Source organism: Bos taurus, chromosome 8, assembly GCF_002263795.3.
Source record: "Bos taurus isolate L1 Dominette 01449 registration number 42190680 breed Hereford chromosome 8, ARS-UCD2.0, whole genome shotgun sequence".
NCBI classification, from domain to species: domain Eukaryota; kingdom Metazoa; phylum Chordata; class Mammalia; order Artiodactyla; family Bovidae; genus Bos; species Bos taurus.
The window spans coordinates 84,655,930-84,668,866 of NC_037335.1; the positions used below are offsets into that span (position 1 = coordinate 84,655,930).

Consider the following 12,937-nt stretch of genomic DNA (forward strand, 5'->3'; position numbering starts at 1 on the left):
AATTGGGAACCAGTCAGTTGTTCCATGTCCAGTTCTAACTGTTGCTTCTCGACTTGTATACAGTTTTCTCAGGAGACTGGTAAGGTGGTCTCATATTCGTGTCTCCTTAAGAATTTTCCACAGTTTGTTGTGAGCCACACAAAGGCTTTAGTGTAGTCAATATTAGGTGCATATATATTAATGAATGTTATATTCTCTTCTTGTATTGATCACTATCAGTATATAATGGCCTTCTTTGTCTTATTTATAGACTTTCTCCTAAAGTCTATTTTGTAAGATATGAGTATTGCTACCAGCTTTCTTGTCATTTTCATTTCCGTGAAATATCTCCTTCCATCCCCTCACTTTTAGTCTGTGTATTTTTAACTCTAAAGAGAGACTCTTGAACATAGATGGGTCTTGTTTTTTTATCCAATCATCTCCTCTATGTCTTTTGATCAGAACATTTAGTCCATTGACATTTAGTTAGTTAGTTAGTGTTAGTCGCTCAGTCGTGCCTGACTCTTTGTGACCCCATGGACTGCAGCCCACCAGGCTCCTCTGTCCATGAGATTTTCCAGGCAAGGATACTGGAGTGGGTTGCCATTTCCTTCTCCAGGGGATCTTCCCAACCCCGGGATTGAACCCCATTAACACTTAAAGTGATTATATATAGGTATGTATATATTGCTATTTTGTTACTTGTTTTCTGGGTTATTTTTTCATTCTGTGTTCTTTTCATGGTCTTTTAGTTTCTTTCTTTGTGGTTTGATTATTTTGTTTAGTGGTATGCTTGTGTTACTTTCTCCCTATTTTTGTGTGTCTACTGTAGGATTCTGATTTGTGGTTGCCTTGGGGTTCATATATGTTGACTTAAATATCTATTTATTTTAATCTGGTCATTTAAGTCATTTAAGTTCAAGCACATTCTAAAAAAGTCTCCATTATTTTACTCGTCTCCCCCACATTTTGTGGGTGTTTTGTTTTGTTTTTGTTTTCTGGCTGTGCCACACAGCATGCAGGATCTTATTTCCCCAAACCAGGGATTGAACCTGTGCCTCCTGCAGTGGAAGCATGGAATCTTAGCCACTGGACCCCCAGAGGAGTCACCATAGTTTGTGTTTTTTTATGTCATATTTTACATCTCCATGTGTATCCCTTAACTGTTTGTTGTAGTTATAGTCGACTTTCTAATTTTTGTCTTTTAATCTTATATAAGCATTTGATCCACAGTCTTTGCTGTATATACTGTGTATTTTCCTTTACTGGTGGGATTTTCCCGTCCTATAAATTCTTTCATTTTGTTGTACCCTTTTTTTTCCACTTGGAGAAGGCTAAGACTTCCTTTAAAGTTGGGTTAAATATTATAAACTTTTAGTTTTTCCTTATCTGAGAAGTTCTTTAGCTGTCTCTTAATTCTGAATGATAATCTTGTTGGGTAGATTATCCTAAGTTTTAGATTTTTCCTTTTTAGCGCTATCGGTATGTCATGCCATTCCCTTGTGGTTGTAAAGTTTCTGCAGAAAAATCAGCTGATGGACTTATGGATGTTTCTTTATATGTTACTCTCTGTTGTTCTCTTGCTGCCTTCAGATTCTCTCTTTGTCTTTAACATTTACCATTTTAATTATGGTAGGTCTTGGTGTATATGTCTCTGTCAGTTTGGGACACTATGTTTACCATACATGGATATCTATTTTTCTTCAGGTTCAGAGAGTTTTCAGTCATAGTTTCATCAAATACATTTTTTTACCCTTTTCTCCTTTGGAACCTCAATAATGCAAATGTTAGTATGCTTGATATTGTCCTGCTGCTGCTGCTAAGTCGCTTCAGTCGTGTCCGACTCTGTGCGACCCCATGGACTGCAGCCTACCAGGCTCCTCCATCCATGGGATTTTCCAGGCAAGAGTACTGGAATGGGGTGCCATCGCCTTCTCCGTGATATTGTCCTAGAGGTCCCTTAACTTGTTCTAATTTTTTAATATTCTTTTTCTGTTCAGATTGGGTGGTTTCCATTATTCTGTCTTCTAGCTCTCTTAGGCATTCTTCTGTATCACTTAGTCTGCTGTTAAATCTTTCTGGTGTTTTTTCATTTCAGTTGTTGTATTTGATGACTTTATTTTTGGTATTTTCTACTTCTTTGTTAAAATTTTCACTGTGTTCATCTATTATCTTCCTTAGTTCATTAAGCATTCTTTTACTAATGCTTTGAACTCTTTCTGGTAAATTATTTATCCATTTTATTCTTTATTTTTTCAGGGGGTTTTCTCCTTTTTTCATATAAAAGAAATCCCTCTGTCTTCTCATTTTGCTTAACATCTGTTTTCTCTATGAAATTAGGTGAAACAGTTACCTGTCTTGGTCTTAAAGAACTGTACTTGTATGGGAGCATCTCTGTTCAGTCTGTCTCTGCCCAGTGGCTTTGGTGGGAGAGCTGGGTCTGAAGTAAGCAGGGTCATATCTTTTCCCAGAGTGTGTGGGCTGGTATCACCTTGATGGTAGGTAGGATTGGAGATGGAGAGGCTAGAGGCAGAGCCAGGTATGATCTGGGGCTTCTTGTATGCTCATTGGTCATCACAGCCCTATCAAGGGTGGGGTCTGGTCCCAAAGTCTAGAGCAGAATCCCTGAGGGTGGAGTTCAAGCTGCCTCCTTTCCCTGTGAGTGTGTGCTCCCCACTCTCCTGACAATGAAATGTTTGCTCCAGCGGAGATCTGTACTAGAGCAAGAGGATCTGAGTGGTACCTGGTATAGGCCAGTGTGTATGCTTGTACTGTGCCTACACACCATTCAGAGCGCCAGTCTGTCCTGATCTGCCGCTTCTGTGAACACCAGTAATGGCTGTCCCACCCCAGCCCCGACCAGATGCAGAGCTGGGTAAGAGCCTGCTCTGTCTCCCACAGATGCACACTATCCTCCACCATAGCAGCCTTTGACCTAGTGGGAAGCCGTGCTGAAGCTCATGGTGCTGGAGTGCGTGCTCAGTGTGGTCTAGGGCATGCCTTGAATCAGTTGCAGGAGACTGACCAGAGTCCCAGGCACTTTCAGTCTGCTTCCTCTGTTTTGCTCCTAGGAGTAAACAAAGAGTATTCACACTCTTCACGAGCAAATTCTAGGTTTCCTACAGCCCTCCTGTTAGTCCCACTAGTTTTCAAATCAACCAAGGGGACTCATCTTCTCGGTGTCAGACCCCAGGATGGGATGTCTAATGTGTGGTTCTTACCACTCACTCCTCAGGGAGGATCTCCAAGCCCATGTAATCCCCCTTTACCTCTGTGTCCCCTTCTAGGGCCATCAGTTCTGACCTGATCACTTTCTACCTGATTCAGTGTGGATCTTTACAGCCTTGATTGTACAAAAGGCTTCCTGCCAGTCTTCAGTTTGATTTTAGTGAGAATTGTTCCACCTGTGATGTATTTTTGATGTGTTCACAGAGGGTGATGAACCTGTTGTCTTTCTACTCCTTCATCTTGATCTCCTCTCTCTGGTCCGAGCTTCTGATCTTACAGAGCATGGTGTCTGGCTCATCAGAAGTTACTGTCCTCTCCAGGGCAGGGGAATGTGTACTGCTTGCTACTTAAGACTTTATAATTTCATTTTACAGTTTTGTGGAATGGGCCAGTGCAAGGGTCATAAAAGCTGTTTTTATGGAGCTCGCCTGGCACATGGGGGCATGGAAAGACAGTCGACAGACAGGGATAGGTTATGCCCAATGGCTAAGTGCTACAGAAAAATCAGAAGGAAGATGGGATGTGCTAGTGCGGCTGAATGGGACACTTCTGGAACACAACCTGAGGTGGGAAGCAGGGTCACAGGAAGATATGTGCAAGGAGCCTCGGGCTGGAGCTAACACATGCATGAAGTTGGCATGTTGGAGAAAAGGAGAAGAGGACTGGTATATAGAGCACTACCAGCCCAAAGAAGGCATCTTTTTAGCTAGCAAAGTGCCAGGTGAATAGGACCAGAATAGGTTAGTATAGAGGCATTTTTCCTATTTGTTCTAGATTCAGCACCCTCTAAAGACCAGCTATCCTCCAAGGAGAAACCCAGCTTCTCAACTGATCTGCAGCTTCTGAGCCAAGCAGGCCCCAGGGACCTTCCTGGTGGTGCACCAGCCCCTTTGGTGCCATCATCCCCTCCCGTGACTGCTCTGTCCCAAGACATGGCCCCACCAGCTGCCAGTCCTAAGCTGGAGCCAGCAACGGGGCCTGCCATGCAGGCAGGGGGACCAGGAACCCCTCAGGGGCCAGCCAGTGAGCATAAGACTCCCTGGCCATTAATGGAAACTCTTGATGCTCAGCTTGCTGCACAGTCCCCTGGCATGGGCCGAGGGCCTTGTGCCCCACCTTTGGAGGCCCCCCTTCACCCCATGGGTCTGGGGGATCCTGCCTTAGCCAGAGAGCCCATCACCAAGGGGGAGCCCCTGTCAGCTTTGGCCCCCACATCTGGTGCCCCTGGCGGGGCCTCTCAGCCCACTGTGAGCCAGCCCCTTCCCCCACTCCCCACTGTGGTGGGAGCAATCAGTCTGGCCACTCCCCAGCTCCCCAGTCCCCCGCTGGCACCCACTGCCCCACCTCAGCCGCCTTCAACCTTGGAGTCAGATGGAGAAGGGCCGCCCCCAAGGGTGGGCTTTGTGGACAGCACCATCAAGAGCCTGGACGAGAAGCTGAGGACTCTGCTCTACCAGGAGCACGTGCCCACCTCCTCAGCCTCCGCCGGGACCCCTGTAGAGGCAGGTGACCGAGACTTCACCCTGGAACCCCCAAGAGGGGATGAGCCCCGTACAGAGGCCTCCGGGGGCAGTCTGGGCCTGCTGCCCCAACCTGCGGTGAGTACTGCCCAAGGCACTGTCTCCAGGCAATTCATGTCTGACCCACCCACGCGTGTTTTGCTCAAGTTGCCTAGGGAGGAGGAATCCATCCTTTGAACTGGAGGGGAGGATTTGCAGTTTTGCTACAGAGATGTTAGCAAGTAAGGCTCATAGCTCTTTCTTTGTGTTTCTTTCTTCAGTTGGAAAAGTCAGAAGTGGCCCCTGGATTAGAGGTCACACTGGAGCAGTCCGTGTCCTTGTCAGTGACAGGTAACAAGCCATAGGTGTTACCAGCCTTCCTTACTTTGAAACATTCTGCTTCTCTACCCTTCATCCCCACAGCATCCTGAGTGGGACCCAGATGTGGCAGAAGCAGTTCTAGCACAAACCATGTGTTCACACTCCAAGAGAAGGCCCTCTGTGGAAATGGGTGAAAGCCCTATTGACTGGGCATTAGGATCTTAACAGGGCCTGTCTGGCTCCCCAGTGCTCTCAGTATATTCTGGTGGATACCCCTAGCTCCTATTTCTATAGGAGGTTATAAGGTGACTGTGGTTATTTTGGACAGAATGCAGGGCTGGGGCTGGGGAGTTCCAGCAGGTCTGTGGAAGCTGCCAGGCTAGAGCCATCTGTGAAATTCTGAAACAGGATTTCTTCTGTGGTTCCTGAGTATTGTGCATCTCTGCAGGAATTCTTGCTGTAGTTCTCATTTCACTACCTGAACACATATGTTTTAGCACAAGGGAGTTGGTCTGATCTAAGGTGTTGGTTCTTTCTTGGCCTGGAATTTCTTGGGAGATGGGCAAGATAAGGATCCAGCTGACCTTGTAATGGGACCATGGGTGTGTATCAGTGGCAAGAACAGTCCTCCCAGATCACAGAACAAGGGGCGTGGACCGTTGGATTCTGTGGCTGGACCCCAGGACACTGCATTCTTATAGATGCCACACTTTAGAGGGGTGGGGCTTCTGGGATTGGAGTCAGAAGCCGTAACATATGATGTTTACCTGGGGAAGATAAGGATCATGGGATGAAGCAGGTGTGGGCTGGGCAAGGGAGAAGGTGAGAGATTGTACCTGAGTGCCCTCTCCATCTCCTTCTGCCTTCTTTCTGTGAGTTGTGTACCATGGGCAGCTGCCTTCTGCAGCATCAGTGCCTTCAAGTGCCGGAGCCTTCCAGAGTATGAAACTGACAGGGAAACTCTAAGAGATAGATTCTAGTTTGGAAAAAGTCAATTTTTCAGAGCTGATCAGAAATAGAGTGCAGTTGGTAATGAGCCTCCTGTCCCCAGAGGTGTGCAAAGCAAGACTGGATGATCTTCACCATAGTCGTGTAGGGAGGAGTATTGTGTATTGCCTAGAGTTGGGGTTGCATGACAGATGAATCTGGGTCTTTTCAGGAATCTGTGTGGGGGCAGCCCCCCAGCCTGGCTGGAGGCTCTTTCAGCCCCTGTCATGCCTCTCCCAATCCCCTGCGCACGGCAGCATGTCAGTTCAGCTCAGGCTCACACACAGCTCTGGTTTTCTTTGCTATGTGCAGGTCCCAACTCAGGCCAGGCTTCCACACATCAGCTCCTTCTGCTTCTGTTGTTTACTCTTCACAGCAACCCGGGAAGGCTGGTCAAATGTCTCATCTGTAGATGGGGAAATGAGACAGTCTCAGATGACAGGGACCTTCCACAGACTTTGGAGCAGCAGGATTAGGAGTCACCCTGATTGTTCTGATCTTCCTGGACCTCGTAAGACCCTTTTATCATCAGAACATGTCAGGGAGAGAGAAGGCGATGCTGTCAGGTGAGACAGGGCACATCAGGGGTATAGAGAGGACAGGTAAGGCAGGCGATGGTCATCAGGTGCGTGGAAGGCCTGGCTGTGCCTGGGGGTCTGGAGCAGGGGTCTTCAGGGATCTGAGTAGGATTGGGCTGATGTCCCCCCCCTTTTCTGAATCACAGGGCATCTCCTGTGAAGTGATGGGGTTAGGATGTCAGTAGTTTCTGTTTTCCAGCTGCACACGCCGCTTCTCACTGCCACTCCCTTTCTCTTCTGGATGGCTGCTTTTGGGTCATTCCTGCCTTTGTTCTCTGCACCAGCCTGAGTAACGGTTTTAACGTTCCTACAGCTGAATCATCTTTGAGCCACACACTTGGCCGTGAGGGAGCACAAGTGGCCTCAGATTCGCGCACAGCACCCCGTGCCCCCCAGGTAAGAAGTTTTCTCCAGTGAGATGCTCAGTGGGTTGGCGGGCTTGCTCTCTGATGGTGTTTGCGTGGAATCTTTTCCTTTCCACTGTTTCCCAAGGATGTCCCTGCTTCTGCCATCCCTGCCCATCTGGAGCCCACAGACCGGACCAGCAGGGTCCCTGGGGAAACCTTGGCTGAGTCCATGCAGAGCTGCCTGGGGATGTTGATTGAGGGTGGCCAGGACAGCCAACCCCAGCCACACAGCACTCTGGTATCAGGATCCCCTCTGAAGTGGCCAGGGCAGCAGGATGGCAGCTCGCCAGCCAAAACCGTGGGCCGGTTCTCAGTGGTCAGCACCCAGGATGAGTGGACTCTGGCCTCCCCCAATAGCCTGCGGTACTCAGCCCCACCTGACGTTTACCTGGACGAGGCTCCCTGCAGCCCAGACATGAAGCTGGCTGTGCGGCGGGCACAGACGGCCTCCTCCATCGAGGTCGGCATGGAAGAGCCTTTGTCCAGTGACTCTGGGGATGAGTCCCCTCGCAGGAGGCCTTCTGTGCAGAAGCATGCCTCCCTGCCCAGCAGCAGTGGTGGTGTGGCCAGTGACTTTGTGAAGAAGGCCGCTGCCTTCCTGCAGAGGTCCTCTCGGGCTGGCTCCCCATGCCTGGAGACACCCAGCAGGATGGGTGTGAAGGTCCCCACCATCAGCGTGACCTCCTTCCACTCCCAGTCATCCTACATCAGCAGTGACAACGACTCAGAGATTGAGGATGCTGATATCAGGAAAGAGCTGCAGAGTCTTCGGGAGAAGTAGGTTCTGTGGAACAGGTCAGGTCTGGGCTATGGTGTCAGGGGAAGTGTCCGGGAGCCGAAGTCCACGTCCTGCCAAGTGTGCTTTGAGCTGCTTGGGCTGGGTGACAGGGCAGAGGCAGTGTCCCTGCCGTCAGATCTGGTCCCTGGTCTCTGGGGCCCACACCTCCCCTCCTCCTTCAGTCTCACACATAGGCCTTGATCGCGCTTGCTCTCTCCCCCTGCAAGTTTACCTGCTCCTGCTGTGGTCAGGGTCACTGAGATACAGCTAAGCCATGAAGTCTCCTTCAGGACAAGAGGGCCCCACACTTTAGTGACTAAGGTCGGGAGAGGCTGGAATCCTTGGGAAGGAGTGGCTGTGGGCTCTTGGAGGGGACCCAGAAATGGAGACATGGGCCGGAGAAGCCCGTGCTCTCTTCTACTCTTGGCTGTGCAGAGAGGGCCCTAGCCTTAGCTGCATGCTCCCTGAGGAAGGCCAACTGGGACCACCCAGCCCTTTCCTAGACTTTTCTAGAAACTGCCCTTGCCCACAGCCAGTGATTCCACCCAAGTCTTAACAGCAGCTTCCCACCCATGTGACCTGGCGTCTTGGCTCTATTCTCAGGAATACTGTTGCCTGTGGGGTCAGCCTTCGCTGCAGGCTCTCCTGGGCACAGCTGGAGCCCCAGGGCCCTGGCTAACATTTTCTGTAGACTCGCTTGTACAGGCTTCCTCTCCTCTGAGAGGCCTCTTGTGCTGTGTTCCCTCACATGGAGGAAGTAACACTTCTTTGCCTGATAAGCTAAGGCAGCCTTCCAGTTCTGAGCCCTGATTATTTGTCTCTTCACCCATGTTTATGAGTAGGGTTTGTATTGTAAGCATAAACGTGAGAAGCTGTTCATATCCTCCCCCCGTCCACCCCACCACCCCCCCCCAAAAAAAAACAGCAATGTTACAAGTCTGGATATATTGAAAAACTTGAATGTTTTAGGCTGGTCTCCATGCAGTTCTGTTGTTGGGTGAGTTGATGCCAGAGGTCTCAGTGATACTCCCATTTGGCTTAGGTGTAAACAGAAGGTGACATTTAAATGCCCTTATGTCCCCTGCACATGCCCTGTCTGCCCAGCCTACCCTGCAGGCTCTACTCCTCATACCCATCCTACCAGTCCTGGGCTCTCCTGGAGGGGCCTCATGTTGGAAATGACCAGAATGCCCACCTGGCTTCCCTCTTCCTTTCCCTCCTACAGGCATCTGAAGGAGATCTCAGAGCTACAAAGTCAGCAGAAACAGGAGATTGAGGCCCTGTACCGCCGCCTAGGCAAGCCGCTACCCCCCAACTTAGGCCTCTTCCACACGGCCCCACCCATTGGCCGCCGGAGAAAGACCAGCAAGAGCAAGCTGAAGGCGGGGAAGTTGCTGAGCCCCCTGGTGCAGCAGCTCAAAGTCGTGGCCTCCAGCACAGGTTGGCCCAGGGCCCTCCTAGCCACCCTCAGACGTGGGAGCTGGGCAGATGGGAGGCAGGCACTAGGCCTTGGAAGAGCACTTCCTGAATCTCCTTTCATTGGAGCAAGGAAGTGTCTTCAGGCCCGAGAGAGCCAAGGCCTCCATCCCTCCTGCCAGGAGGGAAGAACCGGAGTCCCAGCTGCCTGTGGGTTGCAGTGTGCTCCTCCCTGCAGAGTGCTGCCCGGGCTGGGGCCTGCTTCCTGTGATCCCGTTTCTCAGATGTATGTCAGCCCCTGACAGTGGGGGTTGAGAGCTGCCTTGGGGGAGGGAGAGGATGATAGGGACCCTCCTTGCTCCCCAGCCTTTAACCACAATGCCCAGGCACTAAGAGTACACACCGCAAGCCCCCACAACTCTGGGGTGGGGACCCAGTGAGCTGAAAGCCCCAAATGCATCAGGTGGGAAGCCAGCAGTGAGCTGACCTTAAGCCTTCCCTCTCCATGTTGCAGGTAACCTGCAGGATACACACCCAAGAATTTCTAGGATTACCCAAAATTACATGAATTCCGTATCAATTCCTAACTAACACGAGACTTCAGAGAGTGAGGAAATCCACAGGTCCCCTTTGAGCCCACGTGTACATCTGCAGATGGGCCGTGGTCCTTTCACAGTGTTTGCACAACGTAGGTTAGCACCAGTGGAAACAGTGGTCATTTTCTTCGATCTTCCTGGCAACTGCACATGGGTGATCCAGCAGAGTACCCATTGCCTGTAGGGACTCAGCTTCCCCAAGGTCACCCAGCAAAGAGCAGGGAGGATAGACATGGCCTGAGCTGGCTGGTCTGTCCTGTGGTGCCTCATCGTGCCTGTCACCCCTTCTCCCCCCAACCCAGGTCACTTGTCAGACTGCAGCAGAGCCCCTCCTGCTAAGGACCCTGCCCAAGCTGGGGCAGGGCCCACAGCAGCTTCAGACCCATGTGGGAAGGCAGTTCAGACTCAGCAGCCTTGCTCCGTGCGGGCCTCCCTGTCTGCAGACATCTGCTCCGGCTTGGCCAGTGATGGAGGCGGAGCGCACGGCCCAGGTGATTCCCAGCTCGCCCGTCTCCGAGCATGTGCTAGCCTCATAGGGCCCGTGTGGCATAGAGGGGACGTGAGCTGCGGCCAAGGCTGCCGACAGCCTCTTAAGGAAAAAGAAACGTTAGATGTAGATTTTGAATGAGAAAAGTGGATGGCCTGCCCATCATCAAGTCTTGCTGTAAGCGGCTCAGAGGGAGGTGTGCTTTGCAAGAGCCGGCCTGGGGAAGGCGCCAGGACCACTGAGAGGTCAGATGTGGCATCTGCTGTGTGCTCTGCGCCGGTTCCCAGGCACTGGCCCACCCCCACCCTCCCCCACTCCCCACTAAACATGGGTCCTTCCGTCAGGAGGGCCAGTTGGGGGGACGAGGGCACAGCTCTCGAGCTGGGAGATTGGCCTTGAGGAGGAAATGCTCGTCACCGCTGCCGTGGATGCAGCAGCTACGCGATGAGGTGCTCCACCCCCACCATCTCTCTCCAGAGAAGTCGTGGTGACCGCTGCCGGTGCCCACCCCCACCCTGCCCCGCACGCTCTCCTGGGGTCCGCTTCTCTTCCGCTCCAACATTGCCTCCTTTCCATTATGTGATCAGTGGCTGTGGTCCTCTGGGCTGGGCTAGGTGGAGCCGTGGATGCTAAGTGAAGAGGCTGATGTGGCTGGTGGTGTGTAGGAGGAATCCCAGAGACTGTACTTGATGCCTGTCTCTTTGTTTTCTTCCCTCTATATTCATTTGCAGGCTGGACGGTTTACCACCCAACGTCTGAGAGAGTGACCTATAAGTCTAGTAGCAAACCTCGCGCTCGATTCCTCAGTGGACCCGTGTCTGTGTCCATCTGTCTGTATTTGTTCTTTTGTATTTTATCACCTCCTGGCCCTTGGTTTCTCCCCTGCCCCTCCCTGTCTTCATTATCTTCCATACATTTTGTAGGACACCTTACCCCACCCCCATTGAAATCATGTACTTGATACAAAAAATGGAACCCCGTCCATGCCCACCCTTCTAGCCCCAGAAAGCGCCAGTGCATGCTCTTGGCTGGCTCATGCCTGGACACCAAAAGCATGTGCAGTGGTCTGCCCACTCCCAGCCCCTGGCGCTCTGCCCCAGGCCCCGGGGTGCTCTGCATTTCTTTCGTCACTTGTTTGTTTAGTGTTTTGGTTTTTTTTTCTTTTTTCTTTTTTTTATGTTGGACGTAGTTTTATTTCTGTTGCAATCGTGGCAGATTTACACGTCTGCTGTCCCCAGTTCCAGCGACAACAAAAAGACAACCCCGGCCTTCTCTAGACGCATGGTGTGTTTCACACGTGTCTGGACTCTGAAGACATGCATGTAGCGAGCCGAGACAGTTCTAGAAGGTCACTGGAGGGTGTAACTTCTGTACAAGGGCCGTATCACAACATCCAGTACTGTTAACCCACTGCCCCACTCCCTGCATGTGGAAATGCTGAGAGAACGTGCTCCAGCTAGGATGCCCCAGCCCCCTCCATTCTTGTCACGTCAGGAATCTCTGACCCTGAGAGACATGATTCCAGGCCTCCTGCTGTGCCTGTGTGTGGGCCCGGCCCCTCCTGGCCTTCTCTCTAGCTGGAGCACTTTACTTGGTGTATTTCCCTCTCATCTCACCGACCTCAGAGATGAAGTCAATTATTCAGTTCCCCAAAGCTCTGCTAAATCAAAACTCAAGTCCCAGTCATCATCTGCCTCCCTGGAACACACTGCTAGCACCCAGGGACTCCATGTCCAGGAATGGCACATCTGCTCAGGCTGTCCAAAACCGTTTTCATCCCTCAGGCCAATTGGCCAATGATTCAGAAGCTGTGAGGTTTTCAGGTTTTTGTTTTTCAACAGAAGTGTTAAGCTTTTTACCCATTGGATTGTACATGCTGGTTTAGGGCCTCTGGCTTTTGCTGGTACAATAAAGATACATTGTGTTTGTTGGGATCTGAGGCCACATCCATGGCAGGCATCCATCAGAGTTCAGTGTCCATCCCCATCAGAGTGACTTTGGCACCCTCCCCGGGAGGGACAGGTCAGAGGCATAAGACTGTGTAGAAATGCTCGCGAACTGCCCAGTGCTCCTTGTCTACTAATAGCACCCCCACCTTCCCCCGTTTCTGCTCAGGTGTCTGGGTCTGCAGGTTAGTTGCCAAGTTGGGTAGGGGGCTGGGAGGCCTGCATGCATCCTGGCTCCCTGCTCACCTCGCACATCACCCATTAATCCTCTTTCTTCTGCCTGTGTGTGCCTGGCTCTCGCCTGGGAAGCTGTGGTGAGGGCACCTGCACCTCTAGGCATCTCCAGGCATCTCCTAGTCGGACAAGTGTGTGTATCACTGCTTGAGGGTGGCCAGCCAGGTGTGGGAAGCAGAGTAGAGCAGGGCGTTTGGGGTAAAAATGTGAGTGAAGAGTACCATGTGCCCCTGAGGTCATTGCCAGGCTACCTTTCTACTCAGGTGGTTCTACTTTTTTTAAGGGTTTTCATTTATATCATTATTAATTATTGTTTCAAGATAAAAAAAATTGAGAATCAATAGGGACAAAGAATCAGGATCAGATAGAATTCTTCACTTTACCACTTTCAGTTTTTAAGGGATGAGAATATGTCTTCCCCTAACCACACTACTTGTGTGTGTGGCTAGGAAGAAAGAAATGTGTGTGATAAGGCTTGGTG

At 50.9% G+C, this 12,937-nt stretch overlaps 1 protein-coding gene across 7 annotated transcripts in view; it reads left to right on the plus strand.

The window, feature by feature from the left end:
- Positions 1-12,937, plus strand: part of WNK2 (WNK lysine deficient protein kinase 2) — a 146,927-nt gene that overhangs the window by 103,579 nt on the left and 30,411 nt on the right. For 3 of the 7 annotated variants that reach the window (XM_002689849.7, XM_005210446.5, XM_005210450.5), the window contains 7 exons: positions 3,982-4,805; positions 4,988-5,057; positions 6,906-6,988; positions 7,085-7,776; positions 9,003-9,217; positions 10,092-10,280; positions 11,008-11,106. In XM_002689849.7, coding sequence (XP_002689895.4) covers positions 3,982-4,805; positions 4,988-5,057; positions 6,906-6,988; positions 7,085-7,776; positions 9,003-9,217; positions 10,092-10,280; positions 11,008-11,106 — 2,172 coding nt within the window. The remainder of the gene's footprint in view (positions 1-3,981; positions 4,806-4,987; positions 5,058-6,905; positions 6,989-7,084; positions 7,777-9,002; positions 9,218-10,091; positions 10,281-11,007; positions 11,107-12,937) is intronic. The other 4 variants (XM_005210447.5, XM_005210448.5, XM_005210449.5 and 1 more) reach the window with 2 other exon arrangements.